The sequence below is a fragment of the Phymastichus coffea genome, unplaced genomic scaffold, assembly GCF_024137745.1.
Source record: "Phymastichus coffea isolate CEN01 unplaced genomic scaffold, Cenicafe_Pcof_1.1 PCOF00018, whole genome shotgun sequence".
NCBI classification, from domain to species: domain Eukaryota; kingdom Metazoa; phylum Arthropoda; class Insecta; order Hymenoptera; family Eulophidae; genus Phymastichus; species Phymastichus coffea.
In genome coordinates this window covers 631767-650759 of record NW_026706829.1, presented here as the reverse complement: position 1 = coordinate 650759, position 18993 = coordinate 631767, and the positions used below count along the sequence as shown (strand labels likewise).

General features: G+C 36.6%; 1 protein-coding gene across 2 annotated transcripts in view; it reads left to right on the top strand.

Annotated features, from left to right (window-relative positions):
* LOC131675316 (dynein heavy chain, cytoplasmic) overlaps positions 1-18993 on the top strand; it is a 995688-nt gene that overhangs the window by 544915 nt on the left and 431780 nt on the right. The window contains exon 15 of one of the 2 annotated variants that reach the window (XM_058954250.1): positions 10000-10794. The exons of the other annotated variant lie outside the window; for it this stretch is intronic. Within the exon in view, the coding sequence (XP_058810233.1) occupies positions 10000-10794 (795 nt within the window). The remainder of the gene's footprint in view (positions 1-9999; positions 10795-18993) is intronic. 2 annotated transcript variants of the gene reach the window in all.

Here is an 18993-nt window from a genome sequence, read left to right as displayed (position 1 = left end):
TAATTCGCTGGAATTTTTTCAGAATATTTACGTAAATTTTTTATTTTTCAAAATATGGTCAAAATAAAAAAAGCCAAATTTTTTTTAATCAGCTGTGAAAAAATTCACACGTATTCTTTGAATAATTAAAAGTATTTTTTAGAGTACTAACTTTTTTTGTAAAGTTGATACTTTTGGAGTAAAAAAATATAAACTTTCATAGAGCACTGCCATAAAAAACCGCCATTTTGTAAAAATGCTGGAAAAAAAAATTTCCCCGGGCGGTTTCGAAAAGCTCAAACATTGGGACCGCGATTTCTGTTGATAGAATATTGATTTGAATGCCGTAACAGGAAAATAATCAAGAAAAAGTAAAAAAAAAACCGGAAAAAATGGGTCTTTTTTTTATTAAAACGCAAAATAAATAGGGTTTTTGACAATTTAACATAAAACTGGTACCAGATTCTGAAAGAGCACTCTTAAAAACCCCCTATGTGGTATTTTGGGAAAAAGAAACCGTCTTTTTCTGTATGAGTCGGGCGTTTGAAATTGTGTGCACAAAAATGCAATTGTGCTAGTTAATGGGTTAAAGAGTGAGATCGCTGAATTGTAAACTAGCAATGCAAGATAAAATGCACGCTTTAACCACAAATGATACCTGGACATTGCTACATGTACCTCCAAATATTGAGATTTTATCATATTAATGGGTATTCAAAATAAATTTCGAGCCAGACTTGTAATACGAGGTTTCTTACAGCGAAATTACAGATTACAAAGATATTTTCGGCTTTGTACCCAAATCGAATTCTATACCCAAGTACAATTCTATACAAGCCTTTTTAGCCATTTCTATTTCATAAAACATACATATCACTTAATTTGATGTAAAATCAGTGTTTTTTAATGGTGACCTTAAGGAAATGATATACATGTAACGACCTGGAGGGTTTAATTACACAGGCCAACAAAATTTGACAAAGGTTCAGAACCAGAGCCAAGACATAATATATTCGAAGGATTTTGATGCGCTGAATCCAAATCCGAGCTCAGAATTGCGCCAGCACGTCAGGATTTTGAGATATCCTAACCTTAAAGTGCGAAAATCACGTATTTTGGCTATATACGGTACCTTATAACATTGCGAATAATAGTTTTCGTGCAAAATTGACAACGGCATCTAAAAAGCAATTCTTATCGTACAAAAGCACTAACAATCTTTAGTTTATGTCTTCTTTTATCGTCAATTGAAATGTACTACTTATCAATTGGTTTATACGGCAACGCAATGAATTTCGACTATTATAACTCAAATCCCTGATCTTGGAGCATTGTAACCTGCGGGGCAATAAACCTTGCCCACTTAACCCTAAATCCCTTAACCCCCGAGCCCTATGACTTTCGATGCAATAATCCCCGTCCCCTTAACCCCAAATATTTTAACCCAAGAATGTTATAGCAAGCGCGGCAATAAAACCTGCCAACTTAACCCCGAATTTCTTCACCTCGGAATCCTGTAACCTGCGATACAATAGCCCTAGATTCCTTGTGGCGCAAATTACTTGGCTCAGGCATTAAGGGATTTGCGTAACGGCATCGAGGGTTATAACATCACAGGTTTCAGGGCCACAGGGTTAACGGATTTAAGGTTAAGGGGTTAGTTAAAGGTTCAGGGGTTGGGAGTTTTTGGGTTAACGGATTTAGGGTTATGGCCACGCAGATTATAGCCTTCTAGAATATCTCGGAATACTGACATGCTGGCGCAATTCTAAGCTGGGATTTGGATTTAGCGCATCGAAATTCTGCGGGTGCGATATGTATCGTTTTTGGTTCTGAAGTTTGTTGGCCTGTGACAGACAGACAAATATTAGAATTAAAAATTTAAATAAATTGTTTAAATAAATTTAAATGTACAAATCTGACATCAAACTCGTGACTAGTAACCCCCAAAACCATGGAAATGTGGTGCAGCTTGCAAAAATATTCTATTATACAGGAATTTGTTTAAAGAAATTTTTTAAATAAAATACATTTTGCAAATCTGATATCAGATTCATAACCAGAGACCTCAAAAATAAGCAAAAGTACGTGCAACTTGCAAAAACATTGAGTCTTGCAACATTTGTTTAAATAAATTGTTTAAATAAATCTAAATTCACAAATCTGACATCAAACTCGTAATCAGTGACCCCTAAAATCATGGAAATAAGGTGCAACTTGCAAAAATATTCAATTGTGCAAAAATTTGTTTAAACAAATTGCTTTAATAAAATAAGTTTTGAAAATCATATCCGATACGATCAGCGGAATCAAAAACCGTAACATCTTTCATTCGTTTTGGAAATTCTGTAGATAGATGATGTAGAATATTACGTAATTTGAAATGTATGATTGTATGCTGAAGCTGAGATTGGTGAAAGCTAAGATAACTGATTTTGTGACATGCTAATCCTTCCGTGTTAGAGATCACGTTTGAGAGGCGAGCTAACGGTTGAATTTCCTGTAAATGCTATTATCTTATTTTCTTCTACTTTATTTATTATAAGAATACTTATCATAAGAACATTTTTTATCCTCTTGTTATTTATTATAAGAAAAATGAGTTCCAGAAACCCTTGTGCAAGAAAAATTGATACATATTGTTATGTTTGTGGGAAGTTTGAAACAACTTCTTATCGACGATCGATTAATGATTCAATCAAAACTCTATATATGAAATGTTATAAGCTTCCGATCGACAATTTAGATAAGACATGGGTACCATCTTCAATTTGTAATTCTTGCAGACTTGCTATGTTGAAGTGGAATGATAATAGCAGCAATATGACTGTTATTGAACCGACCATCTGGCGTGAGCCCAAGGACCATGAAACTGATTGTTACTTCTGCTTATGTAATACAACGGGTTGCAATAAACAAAATTCAAATAAAATCATCTACCCTGCGGTAGCGAGCGTAACACCAGCCAAAGTAGGAAAAGTAAGTAAACCCGGAAAAGAAGTTGGTTCGTCAAAAGTTGAACCGATGAATATTGATACAACTGAAGACGTCTCTTTTGAAGATAGTTCTGATGACGAGAGTCCTAAGCTTTTTGACCAAAGTTCGTTAGATGATTTTATTCAAGACCTCAATCTTCCAAAGGATAAAGCTGAACTCTGTGCTTCAAGACTCCAAGAAAGGAAGCTACTATTACCTGGAACAAAAGTGTTAATTTACAGAAGCCGAGAAGAGGCGTTCATAAAGTACTTTACAATGGAGGATATGATGGTGTACTGTAATAACATTGAAGAATTGGTTAACTTGTATAAGCCAGAAAACTGGCGTCTCTTCATTGATTCTTCCACACAAAGTCTCAAAGCTGTATTACTATACAACGGAAATGAGTATGCGGCACACTCTGTAGGTCACTCAACTGCACTAAAAGAATCATACAATAGTTTTTAATTTCTACTAGAAAAAATAAATTACAAGACTCACAATTGGCTTGTTTGTGGTGACTTTAAGATGATAAATCTTATAGTTAGCTTGCAGTCGGGAAATACTAAATTTCCGTGTTTCCTCTGCCTTTGGGACAGCCGTGCAAGAGATAAGCATTGGGTAACAAAAAAATGGCCCACAAGATCAGAATGGAAAATAGGTTCTCATAATGTCGCCTACATAGGTCTTGTTGATAGAGAGAGAGTATTACTGCCACTACTTCACATCAAATTAGGTTTAATGAAACAGTTTGTGAAAGCCTTAAATAAAGAAGGTAAATGTTTCAATCATTTGAAAGCCACATTTCCGAAATTGAGTGATGCAAAAATTAAGGAAGGCATTTTCGTTCGGCCTGATATACGAAAACTCATGAAAGATGATACATTTATCGAAACCATGACTCTCGTTGAAAAGAATGCTTGGTTGAGTTTCAAATATGTTACAGAAAAATTTTTAGGCAATAATCGAGACCCGCAGTTTGAAACTATTGTGTCCAACATATTACAGAATTTCCAAAAAACGGGTTGTCTAATGAGCCTTAAAATACACTTCCTTCATTCTCATTTAGACTATTTCCCAGGAAATTTTGGAGCATATAGTGAGGAGATGGGTGAACGATTTCACCAAGACTTTAAACAAAAGGAACAACACTACCAAGGAAGGTGGGACGAAAAAATGATGGCCGACTACTGCTGGTCATTGAAAAGGGATGATAATAACCCTACTAGTCATAAATGTAAATCTCTTCAACGATCGTTTAAAATGAAGCGCCAACGTTTTCAGAAAAAGAAAGCATAACATCACAGAATTGGCGGTTATAGGTTTAAGAATATACATTCTAAAGATTGTCAGCTTCTTAGTGTAACCTCTCTTACTACATTGGAGCTTAGGTTGAAATGCTATGGATTACAGTCCACTTAAATTAATTTGTCCTGTGCTTGACCCTCACTGTTCACTGCATTTAGTTTAACCTGTTGTGAGTTTAGCGTTAGCAGATCATTGCGAACGTAAGTTCAGCTGTAGTGGTCTAGAGCTCGAAGGTTACTGCGCATATAGGTTATACTGTCGTGGATTCTAGTTTGCAAGTTATATCGTACTCAATATACCTGTTGCGGATTATAGCGCGCTTAAATTAACCTGTAGCAGGTTATAGCGAATTTAGGTTAACTTGCCGTGATTTTGAGCTTGCAGCTTATAGCGCACTTGAGTCAACCACCCCGAATGTTGATCTTCAAAATAGTAAGATAATTAGTTATTAACAAAAAACCATTAAAAATTACTCATTTTTCATTAATTTTTTTATTTACACTAAACAAAAACATTAAAATATTGTGCGCGAATATTTTGCCAAAAACAACACAGTAATAGTGCCGCAACCACCGTATTCCCCAGGTCTGGCCCCCTGTGACTTTTTCTTATTCCCAAAACTGAAGAGGACCATGAAAGGACAACGCTACGCCACGATTGAGGAGATAAAGATGGCATCGAAGGAGGAGCTGAACAAGATCACAAAAATAATTTTTCCAAGTGCTTCGTGTATTGGAAAAAACGTTGGCACAAGTGCATAATATTTGAGGGGGATTACTTTGAAGGAGATAAAATAGATATTCATGAATAAATAAATAATTTTTGAAAACATATACGATTTGCGATACTTTTTGAACAGACCTCATATACACAGATTTTCCCGCCTATTTTCTCAGGACAGCCCTCTTCGAGCCCTTTCGAGCTGTTTACGTAAGAATCTTGTTTACAAGATAGGTAATAAACATTAATAATGAAATTTTAAACATATAAACTTTACATAAGTAAATATCGATCATTTTACTATAATATAATTATTGCAAAAAGTATTGTCAAAAGTTATTAACTAATAAAGTTAATTAATGTGATAGCACAATATTTACAATAAAACAATAACAAAATTTTATTCAGATTATATTATAGAAAAAAGATATCCTTTTTTCTATTCAAAATGTTTTTATGTAAGCCGATGTACAACATTTAGGATATTCTGCGTTTCTTATAATTCTTTTCATAATCCAATATCTTAGCTTTGTCCCAGCCAAATTCGTGTGAGAGAGTTCTTCTATGTGTAGCTACTAATGTATCTGAGTCAATGTTTTTTTGTGTTTTAATTTAATCTAATTTTTATGGATCGCTTACTTTCACCTATGTAGGGAACAACAAATTTTCAAAAATGGATGCAGACATTATGTTTACAAACGCAGACAAAGGTAATATCACAGTAGTCATGTCGCAAAAAGAATATTTAGAAAAAATGAATACTTTATTAGACGATCAAAGTTATATATATATATATATATATATATATATATCACTTATATCAAAGTTAAATCAAATCCTCTGAAAAAATTACAAGGAGACGTAAAAATGATTTTGAAGGATTGGAATGATAATGGTTTTCTGAATAAATATTGGCATAATAATGATTTGACTCAAATCTACACATCTATAGCAAAATGCTATGGATTACCAAAAATACATAAAGAAAATGTGCCACTACGACCAATAATTTCATAAGTTAATAGCCCTACTCACAAATTATCAAAATTCTTATATAGTGCTCTTAAAACAGCTATAAATAAACCTAACTGTCACATTTTAAACAGTGGACAGTTAAAACAGAAATTGAAAAATATTTTTATTCCAAACGATCACGTTTTAATAACATTAGATGTAAGTTCCTTATTCACGAACATATATTGTGATTTAGACTTAGAGGGGTTAAACAAACGTTATGAACAAATTAAAAATTGTGATATTCCAATGGAAGAGATTTGGAGAGGTATAACATTTTTATTTAATAACACATACTTTGTGTTCAAAAAAATTTATTATAAACAAATATTCGGAATACGTAACATACTGTCTTGATTCCCTTATAGTTTTCCAAAATGATAAAATTTGTAATAATGGAACGAAGAAAAATAGTGAGAGCTGAAAATCCACTTAATTTTAATTTTCAATATTCTTCTGTGTTAGAAAAACATAACATTACTCCAATCCCTTTATTACAAAAACCATTACAAGAGTTCATTCGTTTAGTAAAAGACGAATCTGATTTATTAAACAACACTGGTATTGTCTACAGTTTTAACGGCAAACAATGTCTATATAGGTGAAAGTAAGCGATCCATAAAAATTAGATTAAATTAAAACAAAAAAAAACATTGACTCAGATATATTAGTAGCTACACATAGAAGAACTCTCTCATACGAATTTGGCTAGGATAAAGCTAAGATATTGGATTATGAAAAAAATTATAAGAAACGCAGAATATCCGAAATGTTGCACTTTAAATAAAACACTTTAAATAAAAAAAAAAGGGTATACAATATCTTAGTTATATCTATAAGCTTTTATTAAGATCGATGAGGAAGGGATGATAGATGAAGAATGTATATGTGTATTGAAATACTTGATTTCTTACTGTATTGTAACGTGACTGGCTACGAGCTGTGCGTTTTAGCCTATAATAATTTGAGTATGAGAGAAATCAGGTACACACATGTATATATAATTATATGCCATAATAACTACATTTGTAACTTTATTGTTAATAATTTGTTGTTTTTCTGTTAAGAAAGCCTGAAGAAGTCAGCAAATGTGCTGACGAAACGTTACTGAATATAATTAAAATTAAGTGAATTTCCAGCTCTCACTATTTCCCTTCTTCCCATTATTACAAATTTTATCATTTACTATAATAATAGTTTGTTAATAGTTTGTTAATACATATGTTCAGAAAATTAAGAAGCAGATATTTCAATCAAGGCGTTAGCAGTCAAACTTTTAAAATATTAAAAATCTTGATTAGCATGCGTTCATGAAATAATTGAAATATTTTCGTTGCACTTATAAATCTGATTCTTAAAGTTATATGTAAATGCAAACCTATGTTTCTGAAACTGTATGGAGAGGCTATGGGATACTCTGCTCTTTCCCACTTAAGCAATGCGCCTGTATAGCTCCGTACTTACTTAAGCGTACTCTCACTCGTTCGATCATCTCTGACAGACACGCACGTCTTCTTATGTCACTACATCATAATTGTTCTTGACCCATAAATAATTTATTCCATACATATCTTATGATAATCATTTATTTATAAGAATTACATTATTTATGTGTTTAATAAACTGAAAATCTAATTCATATGTAAGTAGAAGGAGGCAGTTTCGGCGGCTTAAAGAACCCTAGTAATAGCGATAGGTCTTAAAAGAGTTGCGATCCTCGAAGAGCTTCATTCTCTATCTAGAAACAAGTAATAGTAGATGTAACATTCTCTTCCTTACCTCTATCTCTTAGCCTATAGTAAGATGAATTTTGAAATTTGAACCATGCATAAACCATTATAATTCTCAGATTATTCTTGAACTCGATTAAGACTTTCGAATTATTCTACCAGACCAAATTTGAAGAGCACGCATCAGTTATTATGATTTTTTATTGATATTTCAGACAGAATTCAACGGTATATAGTTTATACAGTATCATGGATTTCAATTCATTATTTAAAAGTAAAAAGGGTCTATTAATATTTCAATAAAATTTACGTTACATAAATTTATTTTGAGGTAAGGTAAATGAATCATAAGTATTAATGTTAGAGTAAGTTTCAACATATCTTAATTAACTCATATTGTTTTTAATAAATTATAAAATACTGCCGTTCAAACGATAAAAAAATAGAACCGCTATCGAGATGAAACTAACTCGGAAAAGTAGTCGCTTAGTTAGGAAAAAAAGTCTTAGACTCTCAGCATGTGATTCTTCATTACTGAGAACTTATAAGTTTCTGATTCGATAAAATCTCTTTACAAGGTGTTCCGACATGTAGAAATTGAGAGCGTCTAAAAGTCTCCATCATCATAGCACAGATAGCGGTCTCATTTTTTCCCAGAACATACTTATATGTTCGAAGGGTCCGTTCAAGAGCATACCTTGCTTATCTAATTTTTTTATAGGCCAATTTTTAGCTCAACACCTAGGTATTTAATCAAACGATTCATTTTGATTATGCGGTCGTCTATTGTTTAGGTATTATTGAGTTAAACACCAGATTTTTCTATTCGCCTAAAATAAATATAAAGATATTATTGTGTAAAGTCCGAATATCAGCCATTCTTAGCTAAATATTTTTAAGACTTATAGATATGCAAGTTTTTAATATTATTTGGATACATTTTGTCATTAATATAGAATGTGTAGTTTGTTGAGGAATACGCACTTCATTCGCTGCCCGGAATCATGCTCATGAAATGGTGATGACGGATTCTGATTTCTTTCTAGAAATGCAATCGATATTTTATTTATTCAAGTTTTGTAAATTATGCTTTTATATCATTATAACGACGTTTATTATCTTTTAAAAATCAACGCTTATCTTTGTTCCATGCACCCTCACCAATGTTTATCCGTAGTTTTTAGTTTTTCTGACATATTGGAGTCATATTAGATAATTTTAACTAATGTTACATTATAGAGATCTGCAAAATAAAAGACTTTTTTTACTCCAAAAATACCAATACTATATTCCCAAGAATTTTGATGCATTGAAAACAAATCAGACGTCTATCATTTCTCACTTTCAAGATATCCCAACCTAAAAATGCAAAAAAATGTTTTTGGCTATATTTCATTTTTTACTACATTACGTGAAATTTTTGTTTATAAATGACTCGTACCATCTAAATGTACAGCTCTTATCTTTTCAAACCCATTTTGATGATTTGGAATATCTTTTTTTTCATTGAAATATTGTCAATTGAAGATAAGTTATTTTAGTGTTATCTTAAAATCGCACAGGTAACTATTGTTTTATATAAGCCGATAAACCATACCCTACAAGTAACATTGTAAGGATTTATAAGGCTTTTGTGAATGGCTGATCGCGAATCCGAGGTCCTTTTACCTCTATTACGTCAAGTGAAATGTCATTTAAAGGTCAAATGGCTGTTAATCAAGAAAAAAATCTGATAAAACTTAGATATATATTTTTTAGATCGATGAATTTCAATACATTATTTGCTTGATCCTACAAGGTCATGTAGAGGTTGATTAAAGGACATTCAAGGGCCAGATAAACAGAACAAAAGATTTAGATAAAACAACGTCCTTTGCGATGAGAAGTTACCACTAAAATACTTAACTTCAGATGACGATATTTCGATGAAGAAAAAGACATTTCAAATCTGATAAATGAATTTTGAAGGGGAAGTGTTGTACTTTTAGATGGTATGAGCTGTTTGAAGAAAAATAACTTTGTCATGATGTAATACTAGCTCAAAAATAACCAAAAAACGTGTTTTTTTTGCTTTTTTAGTTTAGGATATCTCAAAAGTATGACGTGATAAAGCAGCTTCGAGGACGGGTTAGTGTTCAACACATTGAAGTTCTGTGGAATGTATTACTGCTATTCTTGAAAAAATTTTATGTTGACCAGTGTTATTAGTCTGTATTTTTTTTTAAATTTTAGTTTAAAGTTATGTTAAAGCTGTAAAATTTTACTTTTTCAGGTTCACAATAAGTATACCGCTGAAGATTTTGATGAAGATTTGCGACAAGTTCTTCGTAGGGCTGGATGTAAAGATGAAAAAATTGCTTTTATCCTTGATGAATCAAATGTCCTTGACTCTAGTTTTCTAGAAAGAATGAATACACTTTTAGCTAATGGTGAAGTTCCTGGATTGTTTGAAGCTGATGATTATAGTACTCTCATGACACAGTGTAAAGAAGGTGCACAACGAGAAGGGTTAATGCTTGATTCCAACGAAGAATTATACAAGTGGTTTACAGGACAAGTGATGAAAAATTTACACGTAGTCTTTACTATGAATCCAAGTACAGACGAATTGAAAAACAGAGCAGCTACATCACCGGCATTATTTAACCGTTGTGTTCTAAATTGGTTTGGAGATTGGTCTGACAATGCTCTATTCCAAGTTGGAAAAGAATTTACAAACACTATTGATTTAGATAAACCAACTTGGAAATGTCCTGATTATTTTCCTTCCTCTTGTTCAATGATAAACAATCAATCTACACATAGAGATGCAGTCATTAACGCTTGTGTTTATGTTCATCAAACTCTTCATAAAGCAAATTCTAGAATGACAAAAAGAGGTTCACGTACTATGGCTATCACACCACGGCACTACTTAGATTTTATCAATCATTTTGTAAAACTATATCAAGAAAAAAGAAGTGATTTAGAAGAACAACAACTACATCTAAATGTAGGACTCAGTAAAATCGCAGAAACAGTAGAACAAGTAGAAGAAATGCAGAAAAGTTTAGCTGTAAAATCACAGGTAGAAATATTCTATGCATTTTGTTCTTTACTTAATAACTCATTTCTCTTTATATATTGCGGATCTTCTAAAAATTTAATGTATACAAATAGTATTTTACGTATAATAGTCGTAAAGGGGATCTTTTATAACTGAGAATACGTGTGCAGTACGATTTTAGATTTATTACACGAGTGCCATAGAGTACTATACATGATTTTCTAAGTTCTAAAAATTATCTTTATACCTATGTTACACACTATACTTATCCCTGGTATGTCATTTATTGCGATATTTATTTTCTAGAACATTTTACATGTAGTCTACTACAAGTAAGTATCTACAGAGTTTTGTTGACCATGTGTAAAGTTAAATGTTTGGCTTTTTATGAGAATGAAGGTATATTAAGATGTCAAGAGGGCCATGTAGGGTTGAATACGGTATATTGAAAGTCTTATTTATTGTTATATAAAAATATAAACATCTTACTTTAGTTCAAGTTATACTCAATCTGTGAAAAGAATACGAAAAAAAACAACTTTTAATGTTTCGTTAATAAACTCGTTAACGTATTCAGAAACTTTATTGTAAAAATCGGAATGAAAAACAGTAAAAATAAAATAATATGAGAAACACTTAGAAATTATCAACACAAGTCTACAAAACAACGTAAAAAATAATAGCCAGAAAGTGCTATGGTTATAGCAAATCCATGAAGTCGCCTGATCTAATTTATGATTCGGTTGTCTATTCCCTGCACCTAATGTTTAATCCGTACTATATTTGTAATGGGATTGTATGTGTTACTCAATTTTTCAGTATCCCCTTTATCATTAATATTATAACCAAAACTTTTAATATGTAGCATTTCTGAAGTCAAGCACTTCTTCTAATTAGACTAAAAATCCAGAACATTAACACCGATTCAATCAAACTTGAGATTAAATTTTCATGTTTATATTGTAACGGATGGTTCGGCCGCTCAAAAATTGGCTGTTGACCACCGCTGGTTGCTCTCTTATTGCAAAGCTCTGCTCAAAGTTGCGTGTCTGTACTTATGAGACTACGTATTTCAATATGCTAATTCTGTTTGTTTTTCGTCAACCTCGAAACATAGGAGCAAGCCACACAAACTAAATCAACACTTGCTACCAGCCTCTTGACAACAAGAACGATCAAAGTTACTGCTGACCTCCTCGGTAGTCTTTTAACCTGCTACGCGAATCTAAGTTGCAATTAGTACTGCTTCTCTGCTATCGGATTATGCTCGTCCAATTAATTCTCTGCAGTGCGCTACGTTATTGTCTGTCATCACCTACTTGATTTCCTTGATTTTAGACTTTGAGCGAATTTTAGATCGTCAATTATCGATATTTAGGCCGATGCAGATTGTTGAGCGATCTAACCACTCCTCGCACGCGCGCCCAAATAAGTGACGTCGTAAGTTCGTATTAAGCGATTGTATCCGTTGTTCATCATTTATGTATGTTGGATCTGTATATTGCCGCGCTCTTGGCTGTGAGTTTGCTCCACGGCTTTGCCTTTACTTTATCGATTAATCTAAGATTGAGCCGGTCGCATTTGCCGCAAATTCATCAATTGTCACATCGCGCGGTTGCTGCCGTCTTGTTACCTGTCGTACCGAATATTGCGATTAGTAAATTGCCTTTTTTATGTTATTGTTATCTTTGCGTTTATTTGCTGGCCGTACCCGAGCGATGAATATTTCGTGTGTGATTTCTTAGAATTATCTTTTGTGAATTTTTCCGTTGTAATTACATCACACTTCCAAATTTATTACTGCATGTGTATTCGTTTTGCCACTATAATTTTGTTAATAAGATTTTTATAATAAATTTTGTTCTATTATTTTTCTTAATTTTAACACGCTATCATTTATATAATCTGCCTGCGCGTTTGCTTTGTTTCTCTCTTCTTCTTTTACTATTCTACAAACAAATCCGTTGCATACCCGGGGAAAACAAGTAAGTGCCGAGTGTCGATCAAGCTCGGAGAGGCATTGCTCTGCGACACTGAAAAATTTAATAACTAATTCTTGTCAATGCCTGGTGTCCTGTCTGAATTCTATTTGATGCTATATGCATTGTCTAACCTCCCGAATACAACGTTATAATGTATATGACCGCGTCTTTGCTATATAATTACTCCATATTACTTATATAGTCCTTATTATATAAGTATATAGTAAGTATACAGTAAGTATATTGTATATAGTATACGAGTATATAAAATATATTATATATACAATATATTATATATTGTATATATACTATATACAATATATAATATATTGTATATAGTATAGTAAGTATATCGTATACTTACTCCATATTATTATTGCACTCAACGTTTTTGTGTAGTAGGGTTATCGCGTCAATATTGTAAGTTTTCAGATGTTTGAAAATAATGTCATCATTAAATAATAGTAGCCGTTTTAAACTTGAATTTTGTAATCTTGTAAAGATTTAAATCGAAAGTACTACGAAATATCAAACGAGCTTCATGGTTTATACCAAACGACATTATCTGAAATAATCTTCAGATGATACTATTAATAATATAAGAAATTAAAACGTTTTATGAGAAACATAACATGAGATTACAAAATTATCCAAATAAACTTATCAGCAAATTCCTTAAGACCAAGATCACTATCACCAAACTTAATAAACATAAATTTAGAAGAATATAAATAAACCAAAATTTATATAATATACAAATAATCTGATAATAAATATAAATTACTCACTAGAGTGTCTCGATAAATATAATGTCAACTTATCATCTTAGCAATTACATTTAGTCATTATCAAAATTTAATAGACAGATTGCAAGAGGGCATTGTCAAAATTTAATAAAGAGATTGCTATGCGGCAAGGGCTAATCTCTGCTAAATTTTTACGAAATTTCAATTTTGGACAAGAAAGCCGGTGCTAACTTCCATGAGAAAAATAACTCAAACTGGCTGAGAGGAGTGAGGTTACTTCGAAGGAAATAAGTCGTAAACTCAAGCTACAAAAGGCGATCCCATTTTATTACACCCAAACAATAGATTTATAGAACCAATTTACAAGGCAAGGGTAAGCAGATTCGCTCAAACCCAATACGCCACAGTAAAACGCAAAGCGCGAGCAAATTTCGCTCAGTGTCGATCACGGTAAGACGAACAGTCGGCCGATTACGAGCAAGAGCTGGCGCAAAAGAGAGAAATCAAATTTCTAGAGAGCAATTCATTAGATGCCTCGGCTTGTAGAAGGAGAGGCGGCGACGATGAAATCATAGTCCAACTAGGAGAGGTGTCCGTGGCGATGGCAATGACACCGTCGGTGTGAGGGCGGCCGGTACTCGGCCGACTCTCTAGGCCGTGGAATAGTACACAGCTGTGGACTGATCGTCTGAACGTTGTGATTGCTGTTCTCTCACACTCCGCCTATTGCTAACCCGTTTTCCTCAGTACTTTTTGAATTCTCATGCACGAAAAATTAGGTGGCTCTTTTTCTCTTGGCTCTCGCTTAATTGTTTATTCTTTTCTTTGGCTGCGGAATTTATTAACCGCTACACATGCCGCTTTCTCAGCCAAAATTTTTTGTTGTTTTTCTCTCTCTCTTTCTCTCTCTCTCTTTTACTCTTCTAGCTTTCGCTCTCTTCTTCGAAGCGCTGTCCTATCTACCACAACTCTCCTCTCCAGGCCCTATAATGACACAAGCATGTATACTCTGCTGACAGAGCCATACTCGGTCACTGCGTTCGCGCGCAGAGAGTGCCGCGCATACGGCAAACAAACACGCTGTAACCCTGTTAAAATATTGAAAATTAAATTAGAGTAACAAAAAAAATATTTAATCTAGGAAAATCTCTTTCACCACGGATCCGTTCGAGGGAAATTATAAGTTAACCCGTTTCTGTCTCTCTCTATTTCGCTGCTATTAGTGCTTGCAATTTTGGTGACACAATATAAATATTTTTCACTGCACTAATCCTTTACGATTGCGCTTCCATCTTTCAATTCCTCTGTACATGTGGCGACGTAGCCTATCCTTTAACGCCGACTCTCGATATAACTTCCGCTCACCATTATAATTTATAAATCACGCACACGAGTGCAACTTCGGTTACATCGTCTGCTCCAACGTACTCAACACGATCTTTGAGTACAGCGCTTGCTAATTTTCAGGAAAAATGGAAACGACTACAAATAAATCCATAAATAAACTAAAACGATGCATTTTACTGACGAGAACAGAATAATTCGTACCAGAATCAACTGTCATCGAGTTCAGGTGAGCAATGTTATCGAAGTGAAAGTTAGAAATAGTCAACATGGATTAACAGAATTATATAGTGATGTTTTTAAGAAAAAATAAATGTTTAACGCGGAATAATACTGATTTCAAACTTGTGAACGAATACTTGCAAAATCAGATGCAAAATGTGGTAGTCAACTCTCCGAGTTTGAGATTGCAGAGATAACGTTATTCGCTAAGCTTGGTATTAAGGAGATTACCGATAGCGAACGCTAGGAATTAGAGCTGCTTGTGCGCGAACTTCTCCCAGAAACAGCCTGTGATAAGCTAGGCTGCACAGACTGGATTCAACACGACATCAACGTCTGTGAAGCGCGCCTTGTAAAACAAATACTATCCAATCTTGCATAAAGTAAAACTAGAAATACATGAGTACGTGCCGATTGTAGTCCTTTAAATGTTGATTGACAAAATAGTCTCTCCTGAAATAGAGTCTTTTCTTTTTGCATATTTGTACGACTTGATTATTGTAACGAGGTTTTTTGTAGACCACGTCTAGTGGCTCAAGTTCGTTCTTATGCGAGTCAACGAAGCAGACGTGACCGCCTTAAGTCGCGCATTCGAATATCAGAAGTGCGCTATTTAGGCGTGTTGGTTAACCACGACGGAATCCAACCGAATCCGGATAAGATGAGGCCAATACTCGAGTATCTGGTGCCAAGAAACTTTAAACAGCTACGTATGTTTTTAGGTATGGCGTCGTGGTACCGATAATTTATCAGGTACTTTGCTTCCATAGTAGCTCCGCTCACGACTTTTATTTGCACGGATGCGAAGTATAAGTGGGGCGAAGTGCTGCAGGTAGTATTTGAGCAAGTGAAAGCTCTTCTTGCTACTGCTCCCATTTTAGCTAGGCCACCTCTCTCTCTCTCTCTCTCTCTCTGGTAAGTCTACTGTACGCACGCATTTTCGTGCAGCTCCCGCTTTTTCGCCTTTTACTGCCGCCGATGTGCCTTCGGGCTTTTTTGTTTCAGTTGCTTGCACGCAAAATATTGCAAGTCGTTGCAGCAATTAACATCTTGGCTGCATTCGCGACTTGCAAAAAATCCAGGACCATATTAATTTTGGCGAGCAAAATTGAGGTTGGAAGAATAGCAACTGGACAAATTTAACGCAGTAAAAACAGCGAAAGACGAACCCGGGAGTGAGTATGAGTGACTCGAGGTGTGAAGTGTGCGGGATTGCACCCTCGCGCAAACTTGGTCGATGCGCGAGGTGTCAAAAACAGTGCCATTCGCAGTGCTCGGATAGGAAGAATCCGCGCCTTTGCAACCTTTGTAAAGGCGATAGCAGACCGGTGACTACTTCGCAGAGTGCGGGGATGCCTAAAAAGGGCACCTCCAGAACCTTGACAGAAGGGAATTCACCGGCGATTCTTCCTGGAAAGGCAAAGTCAACGGCATTTTCCACTCCGGGCGGTAAGGCGAGCAATTCCGCGGCATCAACGCATCGAGAACACGGCTCTACAAGATCCGGTAATCGCTCATCACTAAGCGGATTAGTGATATCGGGAAAATCGGCAGCATCGCTTAGGCGCTCGCCTCTCGCAATCTCGACCGTATCCCTAAGCCTGTCGAGAAAATCGTCGACTACCACCTTGAAAGTCGACGAAAATTCAACTCCAGCTGGGGAGACTGCCGGCTCGCGGGTGTGTACACCGGCTAGCCAAGGCGAGGTGCTGGTGATGCAACATGAGGAGGAGGCAATGACTTTCCAGTCGCCATTGCCCAATAACCATGACGACTGCGCCGCCGCAAACAACAACAAGTAGGCTGGCGTCAGTAATATATCTTCGGACGATGCTGGTGGCGGTCCATTATCAACGGCGCATCCATCCATCTCGCCATCGAATGCTTCTTCAGGCCGAAGAAATATTTGCGACCAATTTTTAGGGACCGCCGACATACCAGCAGATATGAATGTACTGATTCCAGCGACCACCTTGGATTTGCTTTTCAAGCAGATTTCGATGCTCCAGAGTCGGTGTGATGATCTTAAGTCCCTGGTTAGCCGTGGATTCGGCATGCAGAGCGCCTCCACTAGCCCAGAAAATACTGGTTGCGTGGGGTGTAATGATGCAAAGAGTCGAATTGGGGCCCTAGAGGATTGGATGCTCAAACAGAGTACATGCCTGCAAGATCTGCAAGGCAAGTGCGACCTGATTCTGGATGACAATATGAGCCTCAAGGTCAAATTAGATAATGCATTGGCACAGCTGGAAAGCAGCCAGGTTGGTCGCAGTTTCAGCAAAAATAATATCAGTTCTCCGTTACAAGCCGACAATGACCTTGGAAAAGCGGATCCAAGCTCACGTGATGACAACAGTGCTGGTTTCGCAGCACTAGCTAGTAATAGCCACCCTCATCGCTCCACAGACACGATATCTTGTCCTCCCTTGGGGGTGGGCGTTGACGGTCGCGGCTCGGAGTGCGGGGGCAGTGTGGAGGACTGTGAACTCTTAATTAACGGCATACTGAAAGAGAACACCAACGCCACCTCTGGACAGGTGGCTGACATTGCCTTCGCAGCCCTCAAAACACTGGTTCCCGCATTAGAACGTCAGTCCATCGTTGACGTGCGAGTCTTGCGACCTAGACGCAGGCCCGCGAGGCCGGAATGCGGAAAGTCAGGTGCTGGCTTGGGGTCGTGGTCTGCGCCTCCTTCTTGCGTGGTTAGGCTGAGGGAGAGGGGGATGGTGTCCAGCGTTATGAGCGCTAAAAGGAGGTCATCGGGCGATATTAATAAAGAGATGCTAGGCCAGGAGCTTGCCGCCCTTATGCCACAAAGAAAAATTTTGATTAATGAAATGTTGCCCCATAACAAATTCCAGCTCTTTAACAATTTGAAGCCCGTTGCACGGGGGCTGGGCTTCAAGTACATCTGGCATAGTGGAGGCAGGTTCCTGGTACGGCGTCGAACTGGCGAACGTGCGCATGTCTTCGATTCTTTATCTGATTTGCAGAAAATTGGATCGGCATGCGCCGTTGGCACTCGCATTGGGTCATTGCGGGTGGGGATCCCGCCGTTGGATTCGTGCGCGACCGAAACTGGGACGGAGGTTGCGGTGTGTGGGAAGGGTCAGCAATCGGCCTGCTGACTCGCATCGTTTCCGCGAGGGAGGGGGGGGGGGGCTGCTGCGCTAAGAGCGGGGTTTCTCAATATAAACTCTATAAGAGCGCGGGTTGAGAGGCTCCGTTTATTTCTGGCGGGGAATCCCTCTTACCACGTATTTGGCTTAGCCGAAACTTAGCTGGGACCCATAGTTGACGACCATCTCATAGGGATCGAGGGGTTTACCGTAATCAGGAACGACAGAAATGTGAATGGTGGAGGGGTAGCTCTGTACGTTCGGAACGAACTCAAGGTTAAACGCCTTGAGTCTTCTCTAACCGGCGGGCTCGGGAAGCCTAACACTCCCGAATATCTGTTCTGTAGCGTGGAATGGAGCGGACACCCTCCGGTACTAGTGGGGGTTATATATAGGCCCCCCAAGGTACCAATGCAGAAGAACGACGGGTTCTTTGGTGCCCTTCGAGACTTGTGTTGGGAGTATAGTCACAAAATTATTATGGGAGACCTGAATGCGGATCTTATGACCAATGCTGATGATGCTAACACCATCAGACGTTTGGCAAGTGAGTTATCGCTTCAGGTAGTTCGGCACGGCCCCACACATCGCACCGCAACATCGCGAACGTGGATCGACGTGATCCTTACCGATGAAAACGACTGTTTGTCTGGCTACACTAACGAGTGGCTACCCGGTTTTGGCGGGCATGCAATTATCGATGTCACCATCGATATGTTTCTGCCGAGAGTAGTGGGCCCTGTCTTCTCTTTCAGAGATTACAAGAACATCTGCCCGCACTCTCTGGCCGAGTTGCTGCGGGGCTAC